This window comes from Delphinus delphis, chromosome 4 (genome assembly GCF_949987515.2).
Source record: "Delphinus delphis chromosome 4, mDelDel1.2, whole genome shotgun sequence".
Taxonomy (NCBI): domain Eukaryota; kingdom Metazoa; phylum Chordata; class Mammalia; order Artiodactyla; family Delphinidae; genus Delphinus; species Delphinus delphis.
In genome coordinates, this window is record NC_082686.1 from 110,766,252 (window position 1) to 110,790,922 (window position 24,671).

At 51.8% G+C, this 24,671-nt stretch overlaps 1 protein-coding gene across 5 annotated transcripts in view; it reads left to right on the forward strand.

The window, feature by feature from the left end:
- Positions 1 to 24,671, forward strand: part of TMEM108 (transmembrane protein 108) — a 369,830-nt gene that overhangs the window by 341,924 nt on the left and 3,235 nt on the right. For all 5 annotated transcript variants that reach the window (XM_060010030.1, XM_060010029.1, XM_060010031.1 and 2 more), the window contains 2 exons: positions 10,915 to 12,348; positions 21,149 to 21,303. In XM_060010030.1, coding sequence (XP_059866013.1) covers positions 10,915 to 12,348; positions 21,149 to 21,303 — 1,589 coding nt within the window. The remainder of the gene's footprint in view (positions 1 to 10,914; positions 12,349 to 21,148; positions 21,304 to 24,671) is intronic.

The window sequence follows — 24,671 nt, forward strand, 5'->3', positions numbered from 1 at the left end:
ACCTCAAATGCATGGAATTCTCTAAGTCTTCTTTCGTCCTCACATCTTTTTCAGAAAACATTATTGTGCTTCTAGTACGAGTCAGGCAGTGCACTATGTTCCGGGGCTCCAGATGCTGAAGAAGCTCACGGCCCCAGGGGACTGACCTAAATGTAGCAGAAGCTAAAGCAACAGTTTCCACCTGTTGCATCCAGCCCCTGTGTGGGGCCTCTGTGCCTCTTCGTGTCCTGTTCCCACCCCTGAAAGCACCCTGAAGTTAGGCATTATCTTCCTTACGTACAGTCGGGAGAACAAAGCTGAACTAATCTGCCTGAGGTCCCACCACTAGGAAGTTCCAGAGCCAGAATGGACCTAAATCCCACTGACCCCAGGTTCATCCCTGCCCTCCCACCACGTCCTTGGCTGAAGGGCTGTGTGGGGAGAAGGGCCACGTATGAACGGGAGCAGAGTGCCCTGGGAGCATTGGTCAGGGAGCCACCACTTCTAACTGGACGAATTGAGGAACTATGATCTCGTCAAGACAAGGTGACAGTCAGGTTGGGTTTTTGGAGATGGATACATGGTCACCCAGCAGGAAAGGGGTATGGGCAGAACTTTGATAGGTTGGGTATCCGTCTGTATCCAACACCTCATACCTTTCATGTTTAGACGGTGGGACAGTGTAGCCCCGTGGTAATGATACATAAGCTTTGATTTTCATGCAGCCTGCTTCCTTGGTCAAGAGTGTTTATATTACATGTGTGGCATGTAACATAAACTGAATCCTCAGTTGTAATTTGAACGGGTTAAAAAACTATGTGTTCAAGCTGTCAGTCTCCCTGACGATTTCACCTCCAAACTCCACACTGTGAATGAGAACACTTTAAATGGTGAGAGCCAGAGGGAACATAAACAGATGCAGCAATAGTCATTCCCCTCTCTCTAAGTGGACTCCAAAATGTGTCTGTGGGCACGTGATCTCACACCAGGGTGCTGGGAAAGTTGCCCACAAACCTCCTTCCAGGACCCACCCTCACACTGTCCCTGCTATCTGACCTCCGTGAAACTTTTTTTTAATCTCACAGTAGTTTTGAACTTACAGGAAAATTGCAAAGGTAAAGCAGAGAGCTCCTATATAGCCTGCACCCAGTTCCCTCTGTAATCAGCATCTTACATTACTAGTGTCCACTGTCACAATTAATGAGCTAGTATTGATACATTATTATTAACTGAAGTCCATACTTTATTCACATTTCCTTCATTTTTCCCCAATGTCCTTTTTCTGTTCCAGAACCTCAGCCAGGATTCCACATTATGTTTAGTTGTCATGTCTCCTTAGGTACTTTTGGCTGTGAGTTTCTCAGACTTTCCTTATTTTTGATGACCTTGATGAGGAGTACTGGTCAGCTATTTTGTGGAATGTCCCTCAATTGGGATTTTTCAGATGTTTTTCTTATGGTTAGACTGGGGATATAGGTTTGGGCAAGGAAAGCTACAGAGGTAATGTGCTATCTTTATACCCAGGGTGCATGCTATCACCATGACTTGATCACCTGGCTGAGGTAATGTCCGTCAGGTTCTCTCCTGTAAAGCAGGGAACATTTTTATGAGTCTTTTCCATTTAGTTTGGGAGAGTACAAAGCAGTCTGGACTAGTGCATTTGTGTTCTTTCGCATGATGTCAGCGAGATGTTACCTGAATATAAATGATCCTGTTATTTTATTAGAAGCTGAACTGACCTTTTCATCCATCTAATTCTGATTTTCATTGTTGTTTGGAGAAAGTCTTTGAGAGAACATCTTTGGTGTGTAGGTTTGTTCCCCTGTCACAGCTGATTTTCTTCCCTTCTAGAATGGCAGCGCCTTGAAGGAAATGGTCATGTCTTCAATATGTAGGCACCATATACCACATACATAGCATATTGAGCTCATGTCTTCAATATGTGGTCACCTTATACTAGTCTCCACCTTTATTCCATCTGTGCCCCCAGCCCACAAAGTACATGCGTGCCAGGAGCTTCATGCCACTGCTAGTATGCATTTATTCATTCCTTTCTTTAGGGGAACTTGTAGCTGTAGATTAGACAAATCATAATGCTGTAGAAAGAGCCTAGAAGTGAGATGTTTCCCTTTCCTTGAGTCTGGGCAGGAGAGGACAGTAAGGGAACCCAGGTCAAGATCAGCCTGTTGAGCTCCAGCACTTAAAAACCCTGATGTTTAAATCCAGAATGGTCACGGAAAGAACTTTAATTTCACTTCGACAAAGATGATATTCAAGTTACTATTACTGCCTAACAAACCACCTCAAAACTTAAAACAACAGTCATCATTTTGCTCGTAAATCTTTAGTTCGGGCAGGGATCCCTTGTCTCTGCTCCACCCAGGCTCGGCTGGGGTAGCTCGAGTGGGGCTGAAGAAGGCTCACTCCCCTGGCTAGCAGGTTGCTGCTGGCTTCGTCTGGAAGTTCAGCTGGGACTGAAGGCCTGGGGCCTCAGCTCCTTTCCACAGGGGCCCCTCGGTGGACAACTCAGACTTCCTCACAACATGGTGGCTGACTTCTGAGAGTAACACCCAAGAGCAAGGACTAGGAAGAAGTTGTACCATCTTTTATGACCTGGCCTCAGAAGTCACGTAGCATCACTTCAGCCATAGTCACAAACCCACCCAGATTCCAGCGGGTGGAACACAGACCTCACCTTTCAGTAGGAGTGTTGAAGCCACATTTAGAAAAAGAGTAAGCTGGTTGGGGTGTGTTACGGTGGTTATTTTTGGAAATACAAGCTGGCTAGTGATTGATTTAGAAGAGGTTTTTTTTCCAGTTTTATTTAGATATAATTGACATATAACATTGTATTACATCATAATGATTTGCTATGTATGTATATTGTGAAATGATCACCACAACAAGTTTAGTTAACATCAGTCACCTCACATAGGTATAAATTTTTTGTGTGATTAAAACTTTAAGATCTGCTCTCTTAGCAACTTTCAAATATATAATAAGTATTGTGAACTGTAGGCACCATGCTGTGCATTATGCCCAGAGCTTATTTATTGTAACTGGAACTTTGTACATTTTGACCACCTTTTGACCCCCATTTCCCCCACCATCTATTCCCCACCTCTGGTAACCACCAATGTGTTCTCTGTTTCTGTGAGTTTGATTTTTATTTTAGAGTCCACATATAAGTGAGATCATATGGTATTTGCCTTTCTCTGTCTGACTTATGTCAGTTAGCATTAATGCCCTCAAGGTCCATCCATGTTGTTGAAAATGGGAGCATTTCCTTCTTTTTTGTGGCTGAGTAATATTTTTCTGTGTGTGTGTGTGTGTGTGTGTGTGTGTGTGTGTGTGTAATACCACATTTTCTTTATCCATTCATCCATCAGTAGAAACTTAGCTTGTTTCCATGGCTTGGCTATTGTAAATAATGCTGCAGTGAACATGGGGATGCAAATATCTCTTCAAGATAGTGATTTTTGTTTCCTTCAGAAATGTGCTCAGAAGTGGAATTGCTAAATAATATATGAGTTCTATTTTTAATTTTTTGAGAAACCTCCATCCTGGTTTCCATATTGGCTGCACCAACTTACATTTCCGCCAACAGTGCACAAGGGTTTCCTTTTCTCCACATCCTCACTAACACTTGTTATCTCTTATCTTTTTGATAACAGTCATTCTAATGGGTGTGAGGTGATATCTCATTGTGGTTTTGATTTGCATGTCTCCGATGATTAGTGATATTGAGCACCTTTTCATGTACCTGTTGGCCGTTTGGATGTCTTCTTTGGGAAAATATCTATTCAGCACCTCTACCAAGTTTTTAATCAGATTATTTGGGGGTGTTGCTAATTGAGTTGTATGAGTTCTTCTATTTTGGATATTTAGGAAGGTTTCTTATTCTTCAGCAAAGATTTGTTGTGGCTAAGGTGCTGGACTAGATATGGGGAAATATCATTGATCCAGACACAGTCTGTCCTCTGGCAGCTTAGAGTTCAGACAGGGAAACAGATATTTAGACATTTAGAGAGATGGGGTCTAGAACAGGGGTAGGCTTAGTGGTTACAGGCACAGAAGGAGGGGCTCCTAACAATGGCTTCAAGGCCCAGGAGGAGTTCTAGTTGGAAAATGCTTGTCCCAAATGGAACTGAATGACTAAGGCAGAGAAGCAAAAGCTGAGGATAAAAGGTGGTGTGGTTACCAAGTGTTTCCGCTTTGGAGGAAATTTTTGTTTTTTAATTGTGGTCATCACAGCCGTTACTATTGTTATATCATTGCCTGTCTTCATAAAGCATTCTCCTGCTCACAGAGGACATTTTCCGGGATCAAAACTTTCTCAGTACCTAGGTTCTGGAGCAGCCAGGGTCAGAGAAACCTGGGTTTAAATCCTGGTACTGCTACATGGTGGCCGTTCTGACCTTAGATGAATGACTTAACTGTATGTTAGCATGGAGATGATGGGAGGACTCACATTTGTCATTCTTCCCAAGTTCCTGCTACCAGGAGAGGACCTGTACAGTGCTTGTCTCTGTGTGCGTGTGTGTGTGAGTACACACGTGCACGAACTCACACATGCGTGCACATGTTTTTGTTAGGAAGCTGTGATCTGTCAGCCTCCCAGAATTGCGACACGAGGTGAGTTCATAGGTGTGTCTGGGGCACTCAGGCCCATCTCGCGTGGTTTTCTTACGCACATGTGTTCTAGAGATTGTATTCTGAGTAATAATTCCCAGTGGAGTCATGGACCTCATCAGCCCAACTCTGAAACCAGTGATCTCCAGACATTTCTGGAACACACCAGGTGATGGCCTCAGCTATCTCTAAGAACTAAGCAGAACCCTCTGTGCTTTAGCCCTGTGACCTGAGGCATGTCCGCAGCAGGACTTGATGGGAGGGAACATTTGGAATGTGGCTGCTTGGAAAGAGGGTAGCAGCAAAGCTATGTACCCAAAACTCCTTTTTTTCTTTGTGGAAAAAAATCTCCCTTTCATAAAGAAGGCCAAGGTCACAGGCATGAGTACCTCTTCCGAGCAGTCACCCAGCTCACCCTAAAGTCAATGATGCATATTTATTTCTGAGTGAGGGAAACCATGCTCTTAGGCATGAGGAGGTTTTTGATCTTTAAAACAAAAGGGATCACTGAAGTACAGAGGATGGAGCATCAGAATACCGGGACCACAGTGATATAAAAAGAACCCTGTGGGTTGGTGCATCATAGTGGGGCTGGCCGGGCAGTGTGTGGCCCAGGGCAAGGATTCCACTTTGTTGGGGCTCAGCCTTCTCACTGTAAAGTGAATTAGATACCAGAGAACCCTAGCGCCCCTTCCAATTAAAAGACAATAATCTTGAAATGAAAAGAGCCTGTTTCCTGGCAAGATGGTATGTTATTGCCCACATAGAAAACAGACTCCCTGATGGTCAGACTTGGTGTACATGGGTTCTCTTTCTTTTTGTCATTGAAACACTGGATGCAGAAGCTAAATTCCCAAGTATTCGATTACTTATTGATGCAAAACAAACCCCACCCAAACGTGGAGTAAGGCAGTAACAATTGTTTATTTTGTTCATGAATGTCCGGGTTGACTGGGCTCAGATACGTGGCTCTGTCTTGGGGTCTGTGTGGTCAAGGTCCAGTAGTGGCTGGACCAGGCTCATCTCCTGGGCTCCGCCTCTCTCATGCCCAGTGCCTGGATGGGGCTGGAACAGCTGGGGCTCCTCAGGCCTTTCAGTTGCTCTTCACACGGTCTCTCCACATGCTGGCCTCGAGGTGGCTAGACTTTTTACATGGGCCTGAAGGCCCCCAAGAGAAACCTGCAGAGGCTGAATGACTTTTCTTCCCTGGCCTCAGAAACCACGTGGTGTCACTTCTTCCCCATTCTGTTCATCAAGGAGGTCACAAAGGCCAAGCTAGGTTCAGATTCCACCTCTTGGTGGGAGCAGTTTTGGAGAACTTGCAGACCCAGTTTTAAATCACCACACCAAGCATCTGGGATGGCCATGCTGACATCTTGCTTAGTGATGGGGGATGGCTTAGAAGACTTCTCAGACTCCTGTGGTTCTGTCACAGGATTTAGAGGCAATGGAAGAATATCTGGCGGTGGAAACCTAATTTAAGTGGGAGGGAAGCTCTACTTAGCAGATATTTTAAATCATAAGGAAAATGAGATAGGATTCTATTTATATGTGCAAGGGAAAATGTATACATGTAATAAATGTGCATGTGTGTAAGCAATTTTAAGATAAAAATTATACAATTAATTTAATTAGTTAAACAATGGTGTGCATGAAATGCCAGGATTGGAAAAAAGGAGAGAATTAAAGCAGGGATGTCCAGCTTTTGTATTGTCCTACTACAAGTTCCCCCTAGTTACTTGCAAAATAAAGTTAATTGACTAACTTGTTAAAAGAACAAAAATGTTAATATAGAGCCCTGAAATGGAGCTAGAAGAAAACAGGTAAGAGGAAAGAAAAGTCAAAAGGGCAGTAATAGAAAATCAATTCCCAAAAGATAGTGGACCATTGCTTTTGAATGTGCAGAGCAGAGCGATGAGTGAACGCAGTTGAGAGTGTGGACTCCGGGGCCTGGCTGCCAGGTTCAAATCGCAGCTCGCCGTTCCTGGCTGTGTGGAAGGAGGCAGCTTCCTGTGCCTCTCTGTGCTGCTTTTCTTCAGTTGCAGTGGGGAACTAATGATAGTACCTGCCTCATCAGGTTGTTATGAGGATTAAATGTGTCAGGACAGGCTCAGCCTTGGAGCAGCATGTGGCATGCAGGAAGCACTCAGTACAGATTAGCCATTTCTCTCTTCACCAAATCCCTCCTCGCATTTGCCAGATGCAAATATCATGCCCAATATGGACTGTGGGCAGCCAACCAAATAAACAGAAGTAGGAAGGCCTTTCCTTCCCTTGGATCCTGGGATCGTGTATGCACTGGAATTCTAGGTAGGGGGAGGCCTTCCTGTGATATCAGGGCACCCATCAATCTGCAAGTTTCCACCCCCTACACTTGTCCTTATTCTGACATGCATTAAAAACATGTTCCACATTTAAAACACGTCAAGTTAGATTTTAGTTATAGTCTCTCCTATATATTTGGAATTAGAGCCTCCAGAGCCTATTATGCAAATCTATGCAAATGATATGCAAAGAGGCGGTAGCCCCAGATTGTGGGGAGGGGAGTGAGCAGGCCAGCACAAAGGGCCTGGAGTGGAAATTTGCATCTGTTAGGGTAGCCCTGTGTTGAAGGCCTTGCACAGTTATTGTGACAGTATGCGCCCTTGCATTCAGTCCTTAACCTTTTGTGCCAGAGAGGAGAGACGATTTCCATAGTGAAGGTGACAGTGGATGTTGAAGGAGGCATTTGGACAGTGCAGTGTTGTAGCAATTTTTATGATACAAATGAAGAGTTGCTCTGAAATAATGGCCATGATCCAGGCTGTGTCCCTAACCAGCTGGGTTCCTGGACAAGTCAGTTCACTCCTTCCGTTGCCCCCTCTGTGAAATGAGGGGATTGAACTAAGTAAGTTACCTCTAGTGCCCTTCTCACTGTGACAGCTAAATGTCATCCTCCAGGTGAAAGCCCTCTGCACCCAGGATGGCAGTATTCATTCATTATACCAAAGTTTTAAAGCCTAAAGAAGAAAGGGCTGGGAGGTAATTTGCCCTAACAGGCCTCCTAGAGAGAAGAATAACTTCAGGGGATGCTGGCAACTAAAAAGAGCCGCAGCAAGGGCAAACATGTTTACTTCCACTGTTAGTCTTGCAGGAAGCACTCCTGTCATATACTTCCCAGCTGGGAGGATTTTAGCCCCTGAAATGCTCGTGGTGGGAAAGTCAGGGGAATTTCTTTCCCTGAGTATTTTAAAAACCAGGATGCATTAAGCCCTCTGCCTCTAGAGGCTGCAGAAGATCTCCTGGAGGCCAAGCTGCTCCTCTCCCACCCCCGGCCTGTCCCTGGGGTCCGTCAGATCCTCTCTGAAAGCTTTGCGCTGCCCCTGACGCTACTGCCAGAAGGCGGCAGTGTCCTTGGTCTTGGGCCTTGGATTGTATGGGACACATCTGTGCTCCACCCCAGAAATCCTCTGGGCTCTTAATTTTAACTCCAGCAGCCTCCAGCCAGGCACAGGTGTGAGCTGACAGCCCCCGCCCGGGGTGTCTCTGACTCAGCCACTTGAGCCTCGAGGAGGAGGCAGGAGGTGGGGTGGAGCAGTGCTGGGCCGTGGGAAGGAGAGCTGCTGGTGAGAGGCGCTCCTCTCACAGTTTGACATGCGTCTGCTCAGCTCCTCAGAGACCCCCAGTGGATCTGAGTTGCACGCTGATAAACTGCCCTGGGATTGACTTTCCCTGTTTCACTCATCTCATTCCCCCACCGCTGTCCACTACGGTCACTTCCCAAAATAAACCACCTGCACACGAGCCCCAGTGTCCGCCTCTCCTTTTTCAGGAATCGCTAAGGTATGACAGGTATATCAGTCTGGTCAGTCTGCCATACAAAGTCCCACAGGCTGCGGGGCTTAAACAACAAACAGAAAGTTTTCTCCTTCCAGTTCTGGAGACTGGAAGCCCAAGATCCAGGTGCCAGCAGGGTTGGAGTCCCCTGATGCCTCTCTTCTTGGGTTGCAGGTGGCCAACCTTTCATGTGTCCTGCCTGTGTACAGGCATTCCTGGCACCTCTGTGCCCTGAGCTCCTTTTCTTATAAGGATACCAGTCAGATTGGGTTAGGACCTACTCCGACGGCTTCATTTTGCCTTCATCAGCTCTTCAAAGGCCCTGTCTAATGTACAGTCCCATTCTGAGGTGCTAGGGTCAGGGCTTCAACATACGGATTTGAGGGGGATGTGTTCAACACTTACAGTTAACCAGGGTGCTTGTGAGCCAAACAGAGGCTTATAAGAGAATGTCCCTTAAAACCTCAGTAGTCACGACCACCAGCTCTAGGAGTAGATTGTCCCTGTGGTGCTAAAATGCCAGGAAGGAGCTGGAATAACCCTGAACCAGTCAGAGCACAAGCACGTTGTTCCGTCCTCTTCTCCTGCCTCACTGCTGGTGGGCGACCAGGAACGCCTGGGTGTTATATACCCCTTCTGCTACTGAGGGGCTTTGAACACGTTACTTAATCTCCCTCAGCCTCAACTTCCTGCCCCATCAAGTGGTTGTGAGGGTTAAATCGAGAGGGAAAGACGGGGCCAGAGCCGGTGCTCAGCGTTAAACAGATTTTAGGATTGACCCGGAGAAGGAGAAAACACTGTTGGTGTGTGGGCTAGACTATGAATGAAAGTTTAGAGAAACTAGGTTGCTTAGGGCAAAGTGTTGGTCCTGGAAATGTGGGTGCTGCCGTCTCTGCTCAGTCTGCAGTCCCTCAGCCTCCCCCACCCACTAAGTTAGACATGCAGGGTGAGGGGACACTGGTCCTCCCCTAGTTGGAGGAGGCCTCAGTGGTGATCCTTGTTTAAAGGAGTGTCAGGAGGTTTCCTCCTCCTCTCTGCTTCCAGAAACTCACCAGGGCCCCAGATGTCTCCTGTCAGCTTTGCTGACCACCCCAGGCTCCCAGGAATCACTGCCAGGGCCCCTGCTTTGACCATTCATCCTGCTGGAATCTGGTGGGGGAGGGAGGCGACAAGAGAGTTACCAGGCAGAGGCACATCTCTACCATTGTCTGGGTGGCTAGCAGGGCTGAAGGAAGGGCATGCGAGTGACCAAGCAGGGGGCTCATATGAACAGGGCGAGTGCTCAGGACAGAATCAGGCCTTAGAGGTTTGTCAGGCGCTCCTCGGCAATACGGAGCAGCTCTTCCCAGCCTGTGTGTTGTACGGGGTGGTCAGTCTTCCCGTCTATAATCTGGATAGATCCTGTGTCTCACATTGATATGAGGTGTTATTTTTAAAGATAGGCATATGCTGTTGTGATTAATAAAATCCATGCATATTTAGAAGAGTTTTTAAATGTATAGGTTTTTGTCCTTGTGCATTTTTTCTCAGTGAACTAAAAGCATACACGCTCACCATCACGCAAAGTCCATGATTTCCTTCTAATGCTCAGAAGGGCTCCTCCTCCTCTAAAAGGCTGGACACCACCAGTGGTTTTCCACAGAGTTCAGCCTCATGAGCACATAGGACAAGCAGTTAACACGACAACAACCATACAACCAGCTGGCATTCATGGAATGCACTTCTCCTGCAGGCTCTGTGCTAAGTGCTTAATAGGCACCAGATCTGGTCACCCTCTGAACCCCTGTCCCCTCCTGCCTATCAGTCTCCGATGGCACTGAGACGTCTCTGCCTTGTTTTAGGATTGTTTGTGGATTTGTACGAGCTCACCCAGGGCCAGAGACTGCCATGTTCATTCTTGTGTCTCCAGGGTCAAGGAGGGGCTAGACCCTCCTTAATCGTTTGGTGGGTGGGCCTGAATGAACAGAGGTCTGTCGTTTGTGCCTTTGTCTAGTTCATAAGTGGAAGAGTCAGAAGAGGTGTGGCAGCTGGTCTGCTCTGCCCACCCAAGCCCCACTCAGTGGCTCAAAGCAGCCCACACAGAGCTGCTGGTGTCCTTGTGGCTGCACTGGCCTTGACTGCTCCCTGGTGCAGAGGGCCAGCAGGCACTCAGAGGCCACAAGGCTTCTTCCATGCCTGTTGTGAGCAGCTGCCCTTGGGCGGAGGGTCATGGCATTTCAGAGCTGTTTGGGAAAGGATGGGCCTGGCTGGTTTAGCCAGCTCTGCTTCCCCTGTGGCTGGGTTCTCTCTGGGACAGGTGCTGGGTGGCACCCACCTGCTGAAGCTTCCCCACATCCCCATGGTCCTGTGTCTGATGGGTGTGGACCTCAGGGATACTCCCGATGTTTCCCTTGAGTTCCCAGGCGTTTCAGTTTCGTGGGTAAGGAAGGCCCAGGGCCAAGCTGCTCCTGGGCATTTCACCTCTCTGCTCTCTGTCTCCCTCGCAAGGCTTCCTCCTGACCTTGGCACTGACTGAAGCACTGGTATTTGCTGCCCAGGAACCATCTCCCAGGGAATCTCTTCAAGTCTTCCCCTCAGGCACCACCCCAGACACCATGGTGACAGCACCCCTCAGTTCTACCACACACTCCTCCGTGGTGGCTGCCCCCTCTTCCACGGTGGCACTGACCCCTCATCCCGACGGACCCTCCTCACAGGCTGCAGCTTCCATGGCAACGACAACGCCCCATCCAAGTGGTCACCCTCCTAAAAACACCATCTCCACCACCATGGCGACGGCAACCACCCCCCATTCTGAAGGCCCCCTGTCCACAGGGCCACTTCCTGCTGCCGTGGCAACCACGTCCTCCCATTCAGAGGGCCACCCCCCGGGCCAGGCTGTGCCCACCATCCTGCTGACAAAGCCAAAGGATGCTACCAGCCGTCCCCTCACAGCCCCCTCCCAGGCTACCCCACGCAGGCCCCCCAGGCCCCCTGGCTCCTCCCGAAAGGGAGCCAGCAGTTCATCACACCCTGTCCTGCCTGCACCCAGCGGTCACTCCAGAAGGAAGGAAGGCCAGCGGGGACGAAATCAGAGCTCCACGCATCTGGGGCAGAAGCGGCCCCTGGGGAAGATATTTCAGATTTACAAAGGCAACTTCACAGGGTCTGTGGAGCCTGACCCCTCCACCGTCACCCCCAGGAACCCGATCTGGGGTTACTCCTTGTCTCCACAGCCCCAGATAGTGGCCGCAACCTCAGCGCCCAGCAGGACCTCGTGGGTACGACCCAACACGACCCTGGTGTCTGCGGAGGACAAGCCCGGCCTTAACAGAGCAGACCAGGGGGGTGGTCCCACCTTCACCAGCCAAGGAGGGGAGCCGGCCACCACAGCAGCCTCAGGCACCCCCGCCAGTCCACATCCTGCCCCAGTGCCTTCTCAGCACCCCCACGGTGACCCACAGGATGGCCCCAGCCACAGTGACTCCTGGCTTACTGTCACCCCTGCCACCAGCAGACCTCCATCTGCCAGCTCTGGGGTCTTCACGGCCACCATGGGGCCCATTCAGGCTGCCTTCGATGCCAGTGTCTCAGCCCCTTCCAAGGGGCTTCCTCAGGGAACATCCTCAGCCCCGCAGGCCCCGGCCCGCCCCCCCGGGGTTTCAGAAAGCACTGTTTCCCTAGCCAAGGAGGAAGCTGCGGCCACCCCTACGCCCACCATGACTGGCAGGGTGCCCAGTCCTCTCTCCACAGTGGTGTCCACAGCCACAGGAAACTTCCTCAACCGTCTGGTCCCTGCTGGGACCTGGAAGCCTGGAACAGCAGGGAACATCTCCCATGTGGCCGAAGGGGACAAACCCCAGCACAGAGCCACCATCTGCCTGAGCAAGATGGACATCGCCTGGGTGATCCTGGCCATCAGCGTGCCCATCTCCTCCTGCTGTAAGTGCCTCACCCTCTCCCTTCTCCCCCCACCCACCCACCCTAGAATCCCTTTGCCCCACACGTGGGCAGCCCCCACCAAGTGGGCTGCAAACTTCCCAGAATCCTGGGAAAGGAGGTAGTAGAACAAGAATCATGGATTATCCCCACATCTGGTCCTTGGCCGGTCAGGCCATGGCTCACATGCCCACTGATGGTAAATGCACAACTCCCAGGAGCTGTGGAGTCCAATCCGACTCTGCATGTGCAGAAAGAAACACCAAGCTGGGGAGGGGACATGGTTCCCCCAGGACCCCAGAGTTACTGAGCGGCAGGGCTGGGATGTGAGCTCCAAGCACCTGTCTTCCAGCCCAGGGCTCTTGTCGTGACACCACCCTGCCTGCTCTCTCCTGTAGCAACATGGCACCAATACACTGCAGGTTGAAAACTGGTGCTTCCAAACTTACAGGCTCTGAGTAGCAGAGCCCTCGCCTTCCTCCCCACCTCCCTTCCATCGCCCTTCCTGCTGTTCTTCTCCTCTCTCACCTCTTTTCCTCCCCCTCCTCTGTCTTCCCCTGAGAAAGAAGAAAAACTGAAGCTTTGATCTTGCGGGAGTTCTTGTAGCTAAATTGAGGCTTGAGAGTTACATGTGAATGTAGCAGTCCCTCCCCCGTGTTTGGTTTGTTCACGGGTGGTGTGAGCTGATGCTTTGTGGACCTTGTCCTTGTCTTTTGCTCTCACTGGTATGTGGGGAAGGGCTCCCCCACGCCACCAGCACCTCCTTGCTGCTGCCCATCACTCCTTTAATGAAGAGTCGAGGGGATTCCCCACTGACGGCTCCATAAAGAACCTGATGCAATCACTCAGGACCCAGGGTTTCCTTTACGTCTTCCCTGAGTATTCGATTCTCAGTTCTTAGCATTCCTCTGATGGCCCCACAGGAATCCTCACTGTACCCGCCACTCCCCAACCCACACGGCCATCATCCAGGCACCCCCTCAGCCCTTCCAGGGGTGAGAAACCCCCTGTGCTACCCACTCATCAGCCCCTTCTCCTGTGACCCCTTGGGTTGTTTCCAGCTCTCCTGGGGGCCTGAAATTCACCTCTTTGTAATTCCCACTCTTTGGTCCTAACCTGTGCCCTCTGAAACCATACATGAAACAAGTCCATCCACCAACCCCTGAGATACGTGAAATGGCTCTCAAGGGCAGGTTTTCCTTTTCCAAGCTGCTTATCCCTGTTCCATCCAGTCTCTTCATAGGGCCGCCTGGCCCTGGCCCTGGCCCTGCCCCAATCTGCCCCTCTGACAGCCTCCAGTTTACGCCTGCTTCCCCAGAGGGAGCACAGCGTTGCACATGCCCTGCTGTGACAAAGGAGAGCAGGTGGCAGTTGCTCTCTTCTGGACACTTTGGTCACATCCGGGCATCCTGTCCTGCATCAGCTCCGTTGATTGTAATGCTTCGCGTCACACCATGGGCTCAGCCCAATCTCAAGGGGAACGAAGCCCCAGAAGCTTTCCACAGAGGAGGCTGTTAAGCCAGGTCTCCCAGCCTTTCCTGTTGTGGGTCGATCAAACGTCAGTACAGGAGGTGTGTGCCTTTAACATTAAGCTGATGTCTGCTTGGCACTGTACTCTGGCAAGATCCTCTTTAATCTGGAGTCTGGACTCTTTCCAGGAGCCACATCTCTCCCAGCTCCCTGTCTCCTTCTAGTTGATAAGCAAAACAAACTTTCCATGTCAGGGGTAGGCAGCCTACATCTGCTCAAGGCCCCAGTGCAGGAGAAGTGAAAATGTTTGCAGGTTGCATATTTCATTCTTTCATTAAGCAGCTGTATTGTCACTCATGGAAGCACAGAGGTATTCATAAAACTGTAATTGCCCACGTCTAAAACAGAAGAATGATAATGAGAAAATGTAGCGCTGTTAGCCAATAAATTATTAATAATGGTCATATTTGAGAAGTAATCACATTAGAGACAGCTTTCTAATTTTCCATTCTTTCCATGTGTCTAGAGGCTCTAGTTTACAAAGGGAGTTCCCATTATTTTGAATCATTCATCCTTAAAACAGACTAACCAGAGGAATAAAACAAAACAGAAAAAGCAAACATACCATACAGGTGGGGAGTAAATCATCAAGTGAAGTGACTTGCCCAGGGTCCCAGTCACACATGAGTCAGCCCAGATCTGGTGGTGGAATCCGTTTGACTCAGCACAGCATTTCCTGAGCGCCCGCTGTGTGCCAAGCACCGTTCCAGCACTAGGGACCTGGAGGTGGCTGCTGTGGCTCCCCACACCCCCGGCTGCCAGAGCCCTCTCCCCACCTGCACCCCCACGGGCCACACCCACCTGCGTTTGCAGCTCTAAAAAGACTTCTCCAGCCCTTTTGCTATGTCTGAGGTTGAGATTAGATCAGGTTTTACTGCAAAGTGGAAAACCCATGGGCTGCCTAAACCATGCATAGTAACATCAGCCAAGACAGGAGCAAGGACACAGCCTGGAACTGCACCGTGAGAATGCTTCTGGCCCTGACAGGAGCCTTCAGCTGCGGGGATAGAGCATATTACTTCATAAAGGAAGATTGCCCCTAGGAACTGCAGCCCCCGCTTCCTTTGGTGTCTGTCTTGCATTTCCACCGTCCTCAGGCCACAAGGTTCCAGCCTAGCTGCCTCCACAGACAGCTCCCTGTCCTGTGGGACCATCATTGACCCTGTGAAGGTGCTGATGAGAGGGGCATTGAGAAAGGAGACATTTGTCCAGCTTGAGAACGCTGTGCTCTTTGGAAGCACAGATGAGTAACTAGCCAGGCTGCTTTCATAGCCTGGCGCCGCTCGAGTCATCAGGCAAGCAGACGTCTTCCAGGGCTAAGGGCCCTTGTATTTCAGACCTTCCCAGAAGCTACATTTATCCTAAAGCAAACTCTCCAGCCCTCAAAGAAGGGTCTCCTCCTTTGCTAGTTTTGCCAGATATTTCAGGCGATCTGTACTGGTAGCACAGTGCATGCATAGATTTCCTCATCTGGCTTTTCAGAGTAGCCCTGGCCCTGGTCCTGCTTTTCTGCATTCAGCAGAAGCCAGGCTTCAGAGGCCGGGGCTGCCAGGCAGGCTGGCAAGTCCCCAGTTTCTGGTGGAAGCAGAGGGTGATCACAGCAAGCCTCAGGCCTGCCCAAGAAGGGGTGTCACCACTTCCACCTGTCCTTCCAGATCGTGACCCCCGCACAGCGGCTGGATGTATACTGTGCCAGGTCTGAGAAATGCTTTGTCTCCTGAGCCACGCTGGAGACAGCCACACACAGTTTCAGATGTGCTGAGAACCGAAATTGATTGGATCCAGGCCACATTTGGCTGGGTCCCGGGAGCCGTGTGGCTCCTGAGCTGGTCTCTGCTGCCACCATCAGGACACACAGCCCACCACCTCCTACTGGAAGCCTCGGCCTGGCACTGAAGGGGTCCCCGCTCTCAGCTGTCAGTGCTCTGGGTTTTCATCAGGAGGTCAGTTGTGTGGCTCTACCAGGTTCCCTGGCCTGTCCTGCACATGCCACATCCATTCTTGAGAATGTCGTCATTCAGCCTCCTTGAAAGAGATGGGGGTTATATGGGGTGAAAGCAGGAAGCGAGGCCAGCTACGCATGTTGTTCGTCATCAGTCCAAGTTGAGCTGTCCAAAGCAGAGTAGCGCCTCTCGCTGACCCTGGACCTGTGAGCGTCCACGTGCACCTTGCCCAGAGCAGGTTGGCTTCCTTCCAGATGCACAGTAAATGCCGTTGGACCATCAGCACAGTACTCAGAGATAACACATCCTTGTGCCCATATGGCTCTTGGCTATATTACCAGTTGTTCTGTGAATGTTACTGAAAGCTGAATGTATCTGTGTACCTTTTACTCACAGACCCCAATGACTTTGTAGTTATTATATTAAAAAACCTGGGTCCGAAGTGCTTTTCCAGTAAAAAGAATAGAAGAGACTAGAACAGGAAGGAAGTTTGACAAAGAGGTTGTCTCCTTGGGGCTTATGAGCCAATTGAAGGAAGTGGGGAAGCCTTTGGACAAGGCAGGCTTGTCTGGGGGTGTCCCCGAGGTTGGACCAGAGTGCCGTGGCCGCACTCTCACAGCTGTTCCCTGTGCTTCCTGACCAGCATCCCCTGCAGGAACCTCCTGGAGCTTCCTCAGGCACATCCCTACCCACCAGGCCGGGAAGTCAATGAGCCCCCAAAACTGCTTTCCCCAGGCCCATGGCCTCTGTCCAGCCTGGTCTCCTTCTACATCCTGAGGCCTCCCCTGGCCTCCTCCCCAACCTCCAAAGCAGGGAAATGACTGTCCACAGCTGGGCTGGCACCGCTGGACTAATCCCCCTTGAGGGTCTCTGGTTTCTCATCTCCCTAATGAGGGGCCAAACTGAGATGTCAGAGCTCCCTGCCCTCTCTCACTTTCCTAACTTTAAACCCATGTGAATCACTTGAGAGGGAGCCTGGTGTGATAGGAAGCCTCGGCTTGGGAATCAGACACACCTGGACGTAACCCCAGCTCTCCAACTCGTCACCTGTGGGACTTGGACAGGTTAAGCCTTGGGCCAGTGTTTTCTCACCTGTGCAAATAGGACTAGCGTCCGCTGTGTTAATTCAGGGCCTTCAGGAGGCAGATACCAAAACAGAATTAGGCCTGCAAGAGATTTACTGGGGAAACACCTGTGCAGTCTTAAGGAAGGGGCTGGAGGAGGCAGGGAGAGCCTCAGACCGCAGTGCAGGTATGGCACCTGAGGAAGGAGAAGGGGCCAGAGGGATGGGAAGGAAGAGGCTCCCCAGCAGTGCAGTGCAGTCCTAAGGAAGTTTCTGCCAGGTGAGGGTAGTCCTCAGGCTGTTAGGGGAGTCTCCTGTCCTGCAGGAACAGGCCTGCATAGTCAGCCACGGCTGGGAGCAGCCCGGGAAGCGTGGCCTCGGCACACACGTGGTGGTGAGTCCAGGGGCCGGTGGCCGGAGCGGTCCCTCGGCTGTGCCCCTGCAGTAAGAAAGCTGAGCAGGCACTCCCAGGGCTGCAGCAGCCTCCCCAAAGGCTTGCTACGTACAGCAGAGCGGATGCATCTGAGGTCCTATCACAGCATCTGCCACGGAGAGGTGCCGGATGAGGGCAGTGGTCAGAGAATGATCATATTCATCTTGTTGTCAGGATTTGCCACGCATTCTCCAGCAGGCCATGGAGAGCACTTTCATCAGGTATTTGAAAAGCAACCTCAGGGTCCTGTACGCTCTCATTTCCATTTCCCATCGCACAACAGGTCCCATCCCTAAAATGAGGCCCCTCCCAGAAACGTCAACACAGTACCTGGGCTCCATCTTCACATCAGCAACCCTCCTCCTTCCCGTCATGCATCTGACAAGCTACAGCTGATTCCCCACTGACATGCCTGGGAAGCCGAGAGAGCTTGCTTCACCCTCACTCCAGTTTCAAAACTGTAGGAAATAGGGATCTCACTGACCTCCTTGAGAGTCTTGACAGCTGCTCCCTTTGGAGAAGCAGAGCAGTTGAAGCTTTCAGTGGCATGGGAGAGGGGTGGCTCACGCCCTGTGTGTGCACGGAGCTGTGCGGTTTACGCAGTGCTTCCACCTGCCTCAGGCACGCCCCATCCAGTGCTCAGGATGAGCTAGGGCAATGACCATCAACGTCAGCGTGGCAGAGACCTGGGTTCAAGCTCCAGTAATTAGCTGGGTAACCAGGATCAATTCTGTGAACCTCCGTGAACTGCAGTTGCCTCTTCTGTGAATGGGAAGAGTGCCAGCACCTTCCTCAGGCAGCTATCTTGTGGGTTAAGTCAGACTGTAGAGCACCTGGGAATAGAGTAGAGATTCCATAAGTCTGATTGTACTTTTCTTTCTGGGATGAAAGTTCAGACCCCAAAATAATGAAAGCGCTAAGCCACAGTTGGAGGCCTGGCCTTGAACCACCCAACAGTCGTGCAGTGCAGTTTTTCTTTCAGGATGTCTCTTCAGGGATGATGCTAAGAGAACAAGAAGGAAACTCTTATTAATTAAGCACCAGGCAGGGCGCTCAGCATTTTGCATTCGTGATCTCTAACTCTCCTTACATCCTGGTGGAGTCCGTAGTGATCAGCGTGATGAAGTGACACCTAGTGTAACTCACAGCAGAGTCAAACTTGAACCCAGGTCTTTTGGACTCCAAGCCGGTGCTCTCCCTGCAGCTGGGCTGACTTCTGGCATGTAAGCGAAATGGTGTTTGAGAGGCACCAGGAACTCCCTGATAGACATGTAATCAGACCGGGGGCACTAACAACATGGGAGGGGGAGAAAGCTAGGGACAGAACTCCCCATTCTGACCCCCAGCCCTTCCCGCTGGTCCTGCATCCTAAACAGGCCCAGGCCCCGGAGCAGGGGCAGTGTGGGCTCAAAGGGCACTGGACTGGGGCTCAGAGGACCTGGATTCTACAACCTGCGCCCACCTGGGTTAGCAAGGGGGTTCATGAAGCCTAGCCCTCTCCCTGTGGCTTAGGTTTGCCCAGCTTGAATCCCCCTGGGCTGCTTCACCATCCCAGTCCTGGAGCAGGGTGAAAAGTAGTGATCCTGAAGAATAAAGACTCCAGAAAAGGAGAGAGGGGACCTGGGGCCTCGCCCCAGTCCCACCACTCACTGTGACCTGTGGCAAGTCAGCTGGCTGCTTTGGACCAGTCTTCTCATCTGTAGAACAAGGAGGTGAGCCCTAATCTAGCAGATTTTCAGGCTGACTCTGCAGCCTCCCTCCTCACCCCTTCCTCCTTCAGCCAGTTGAAGAAAGGGCTCTTTGGAAGGAAGGGAGGAAACCCACAAAGCTTGAAGGAATCTCTGCCAGCCGGTCTAAAATTTCTTTTTGCTCAAATATTCAGAAATCGCCTTTCTATTTTTAAAACTTTTTGTGGGGACCTGGAAAAATGGTAACCAAAGTAGAAGTCTTTTTGATCAAAGCAGATTGGCTAGAATGGAAATTTGCCCAGTCTCTTGACTTTGCCTGGAAGCCTTTTCAGGTTGAGATACCAGCAAGGCCAACAGCAGGGAAGAGCTACAGAATTCCCCAGTCAGCCCGCAGGGCTCTCAGTTCTGGGCCCTGAGGTCTCAGCCTGTGTGGATGCCAGCTTTTGCATCTTCCCCACACCCTGGCGTACACAGGCCCCCAAAGCCAGCCAAGCCTTCCGGCTGCGGTAGACAGAGATAGCCTACACTGCCCCCCGATGGCCATTGCCACCACAGTACCAGCCTTTGTGGGCCGCTCAGCATGGGCCCCCCCCCCCACTCCCCAATGCCGATGATGGGCACCGCCAGGTTGTTGGATACAGCCCTGCCCAGCCCTGGCCGAGAGTTTCACCCACCCTGTGGGCTCTGGTGATGGGAGCCTGGGCAGGAGGTGCCCAGTCTTCATTTACCGGCTTCTCCCCAAGAAGGCTCCTGTCATCCTGGTCATTGCATCAGCTGTTCCCCTGTGTGACCCTGGACAGGCCACCCCACCCTCCGACCTCGGAAGCCTTCCCTGTCAGCATGTCCAAGCCACTCTGTTCATACCTGGTTCATCAGCAACATCCAAACGTGCTGCTTCCTCCCGGGGCCCCCGAGTCTCCGAGACTGAACAGTGTGGCACATCGAGCTGTGTGGAGGCGCATGAGGCCCGCCTGTGCAGTGCGGACTCCACATCAGCGTTTGGCTTGTCTTTGTGAGGCAGAATCGTCGATGGTTGAGAGCATGGACTTGGGAGTCCAGATGTCTGGGTTTGCTCTTGGGCAAGTCACTTCACCTCTCTGAGTCTCCGTTTTCCTTTCTGTAAAATGGGGACCTCATGGAGTTACGTAGAGGATTAAATGAATTACTGTTTCTAAAGTGCTTGGAGCCCCCTGCACATAAATGCTATAAGACTGTTAGCAGCTATTTGTTTTTGACGATGATGATGAGGCCAGAGCAGCTGTTTTATCAGGGTCCAAGACCTCTGCCCAGAGATTTGCTCTGTGAACCTCTGCCCTCTGTGGAAGTCAAGGCTTATTTTGTAAAATTTCCTGGGCTCTTTCCGTCTCTCTGCCGTGCTCTCACTCTGACTGAGAACGTTCCTTATCAGTCCCATGGTGCAACGTGGTGCACGCATGCCATTCCCTGCAGCCAAGCTCCAGGGAGCCCTCCCAGCGAGAGAGCAAGGCCTTTCCTTGGAGCAAACTCACTGGGTGGCACTGCAGCATGCACAAGTATCCAAAATTGCATCCACGCCTCTTGCCCCTGAGCCTATGGAGGCAGCCTCTGAGCATCGCTCTGGCCTCACCTCCCACCTCACTCTCCCACACCCACCCCACTCCAGCCATGCGACTCTTTCCTCACACACAGGCAGCTTGTCCCCACCTCAGGCCCTTTGCACGTGCTGTTCCCTCCACCTGGGACACACTGCCCCTGTTCCACCCATGGCCAGCTTCTTCCCCAATTCCAGTCTCAGCTGTAAGGTCACTGCTCAGGCAAGCCTTTCACGATGGAGCCTCTCCCCCAGCTACCCCCTGCTGTCTCTCTCACTTTGCCACGTTTTCTTTTCTTTGAACAGTTGTCTTGTAATATATTGTTTGACCCCCGTGCACCCCTCCATCCACATGCTAGGCGGGAAGCTTATGAAAGCAGGGCAGTCTTGTCTTTCTCTTCTCACCCTCTCTCCCCAGCACCCTGCACAAAGCAGGTGCTCAGCATTTATAGATATTTGTTGAGCAGATGAACAAACGAATCAACGAGCAGGGCAAGTGGCTGGATGTGTAACCGTCATGGCCTGCCTGGCCCTGCTTGCCACCCTCCCGCTCTCTAACACGGACTCTCTCAACAGCCGTCTTGCTGACCGTGTGCTGCCTGCGGAAGAAGAAGAAGCCGGCCAACCCCGAGAACAGCCTGAGCTACTGGAACAACGCCATCACCATGGACTACTTCAGCAAGCACGCCGTGGAGCTTCCCAGGGAGATCCAGTCCCTTGAAACCTCTGAGGTAACGAGCCCCAAACCAGGGGCTGCCCTGGGGAGGGCTGCCGCTGTGGGAAGAGCACAGGCTCCAAAGAGAGCAGAGAAGCTGCCTGCCTGTTAGTGGCTCACTCCTCCGAGCAGCGTGGCCCCAGAGGCTGTGAGCCCGCCCAGCCCTGCCAAGTGGGCATCTGCATTAGCGAGAATCCCCGGGGGCCTTCTGCTCACGTTGAAGTTTGAGAAGAATGGTTCTTGGGACTTGGGGTTTCTGGGAACAAGTCAACGACTGTTCACTGAGGATCGTTTGGGGGCAGGCACTCTCTGGGGACTGTGAAGGTGAAAGCTTGCTCTCAAGGGGCCCAGGATCCAAGATTTTGGGTGAGGTACAAACCCCGACATCATTCAAAGCAAACTAGGGGGGCTACAGGGAGAGGTACAGAGCTGTGGAACCCAGTGGAGGAAAGCTTCACAGTGCAGGTGCTGGAAGGGTGAGTATTTGCCTGAATCCCCCGGCCGGCCAGTGAGAGAGCTGCACTTTGACCCAGATCTCTCTGACTGAAGACCTCTTTCCACTCCCACCGGAAGACAGGGCAGAGGCCAGGGTGCGGCTGGAAAGGTAGATGGATTAGGCACGGCCTTGGGTGGGGTTGAATGGAGTTTGTGCTTTCATCTTGGGCAGCGGAGGGTCATTGAAAGTTTTGCGCTTTTTGTGAACTAGTTGTAGAAAGATTGTGCTGATGGTCTGGTAAGGGCACGTCGTCAGTGAAGGTATAAGGAGGAAAGGAAGGGTAGTTTAGTGGATGGATGAATGGATGAGAGGACAGACAGACACACAAAAAATAAGTAGGTCACCTGGGATACAGTTGAGATGGCCCTGGAGAAGGATGGCAGACGTCTGAGTAAAGGCAGGGGTAGCTGAGAGCTTCTGGAGGAACCGTCCCCTCTCATCCCTCCAGCAGCCAGATGAGCATTTATAAACAGGCATGTGATCACATCACTCCTGTGCTCAGAACCCTTCAGTAGCTTCCCATTGCTGGTGAGTTAAAGTTCAAAGTCTGCTCAGGGCCTGCCAGGTGGACCAGTCCCCGCCCAACTATCCAGCCTCATGTGACGCCCTCTCCCTCTTGTTTGCTAAGCTCTGGCTGCATTGCATTTCTTTTCATTCCCTTACAGCACCAAGTTACATCCCACTCCAGGGCTGTGCATGAGCTGTTCCCTCTCCTGGCATGTCTTCTGTCCCTCCCTGGCACCCCCTTCGCTGTTCACCTCAGTGACTCCTACCCACCACTCAGGGCCCAGCCCAACCGTCACTTCCTCAGAGAGGCCTTCCCTGTCTCCAGGCTGGGTTCACTCTCCTGTCATATGGTCTCAGCTCCTGTGCTTTTCCATCGTGGCACTTATCAGGGTTGTCATTGTGCAGCTACTGGTCTGACATTATAGGTAGAATGTCCTTCCCCCACTGGAATAACCAGTTATCCCCACATTGCTGATGCCAAGGGCCATTCTGGGCACTCATTCTACTCCATCTACCAGCAGCATCGGCACAGTCGGTCGTTTCCTCCTCAAAATGTTTCTCCGCTGGCATCTGGGCCCCATCCCGTCCTGCTCTCCCCACCCACCCGCAGCTCCTCCTCAGTCTCCGTCGTTGGCCCCTGTCTTGCCCTGACCTCCAGTCACGGGAGGGCGCACGCTCAGTGCTCCCACACTGCTTCTCTTCTCTTTCCTCTCAGCTCCATGCCTTTAAATCCCATTCCTCACTGTGACTACCAAGTTCTGCCCTAGCCTGGCCGTCTCCCCTGAGCTCCAGACCCGTGTGCCCAGCTACAGGCATCTCCCAGCCAACAGCCCGAGACTGAACTCTCGGCTTCTCCCTCCTGCCCCGACGCCCAGAAGGCCCCCTGCTGTTTCTCATTATTAGATGGCACCGCGGCCGCCTTCTCCTCTCGCACATCCCACCTCGCGTCTGTCTGCGGCCCTGCTGGTTCTTCCTCCACGTGAGCAGGGCTCACCACTTGCACTGCGACCCCTCGTCCAGGCTGCCATCATCCCTCGAATCGTGGATTGCTGCCATCGCTCTGCAAACAGCTCTCCCCGCTACTAGCTACCCACCACGGTCTGTCCTAAACAGAGCAGCCAGATGATCTTTCCAAGGCAGGACCTCCCGTCAGCCACGGCTCCCACGCTTCACAGGGGCCATGTTCACACTTTGGACAGAATCCAGATTCCTCTTAGCAGGCGTTTCTCGGGCTGGCCCTGCCCCACCTCCTCCCCCTCTGCCAGAGAGCACATGCCCCAGCCCAAGAGTGAGCTCGTCCTGGCACCTGAAATGCTCTTCTCCTGACTGCCTCCACCCCTCACTTCCTCCAGGCCTCTGCTGCAATGCCACCTCCTCAGGGAGGCCTTCCCTGACTGCTCTCCCCATCCCTGTTTTGAGCACTTCTCACTGCCTGGCATTGCACCCTTCTCTCTCTGTTGACTGGTGTGCATCCATCTCACCTACTACGACATAAGCTGCCTGAGGGCAGGAGGGTCGTTTGCTCTGTTCACTGCCCTATACCCAGCTCCACGAACAGTGCCCAGCACATGGTAGGTACTCTGTAAATGGTTGTCACATGAGTGAACTTTACTCACGATTTACCCATGACCCAGCCCAAAGCCTGACACACAGTGGACGCTCAGTAAGAAGCTTTAGCTGAAGGGCAAACAGGGACAGGCCTCACAACGGCGTTGACCTTTAGTGTGGCCAGGGTGCAATTTGGTGGCAGAAGTGTTCCTGAGAACTGTTACAGTGAGTGAAAAAATAGGTAACTTGGACAGGGGGCTGGCCCACTTTGAGCGTGGGCCATGCACCCTGGATCCTAAACTCCTCATATGCTCTTTACAAATTGGTAAATGAAAACCAAAGCTAGAGGACGGTGCCGGTGAGTGTACTGTCACAAGTACCCTGCTTGCAGAGGCCGCAGTCAGGACCCCAGGGTCAGGAGGCTGCAGCGGCACCAGCGGCAGGAAGCTCTGCCAGCTTTAGAGTGGGTTTCTCACCCTCCCCTCCCAGCCAGCCCCCTCCCCTCGTTCTGCTGTATTCTCAGTAACAGCAGCTGTCCCCTCCCTGGGTACAGAGGCCCTGCCGCCCACCCACAGAGCGACCACAGTCACAGGACCATGAGCTCACTGCCGGGCTGCCAGTGTTGGAGGCTGCCAAGTGCTTTGCCTAAGCAAGTTTCCCCGGTGCCCTGCTCCCCTTCTGGGCTGATGAAAGCCACAAAACAGAATCTGGGCTGTATGGGCAGAGTTGTGATGCCCAGAGGCGCCTGGAAACTTTTCCATGCTTTCTCTTCTTTTTCCCTCCCCTCCTTCTGTTTTCTTCTTTCCTGCCTTAGTTATTTTCTACATAACTTT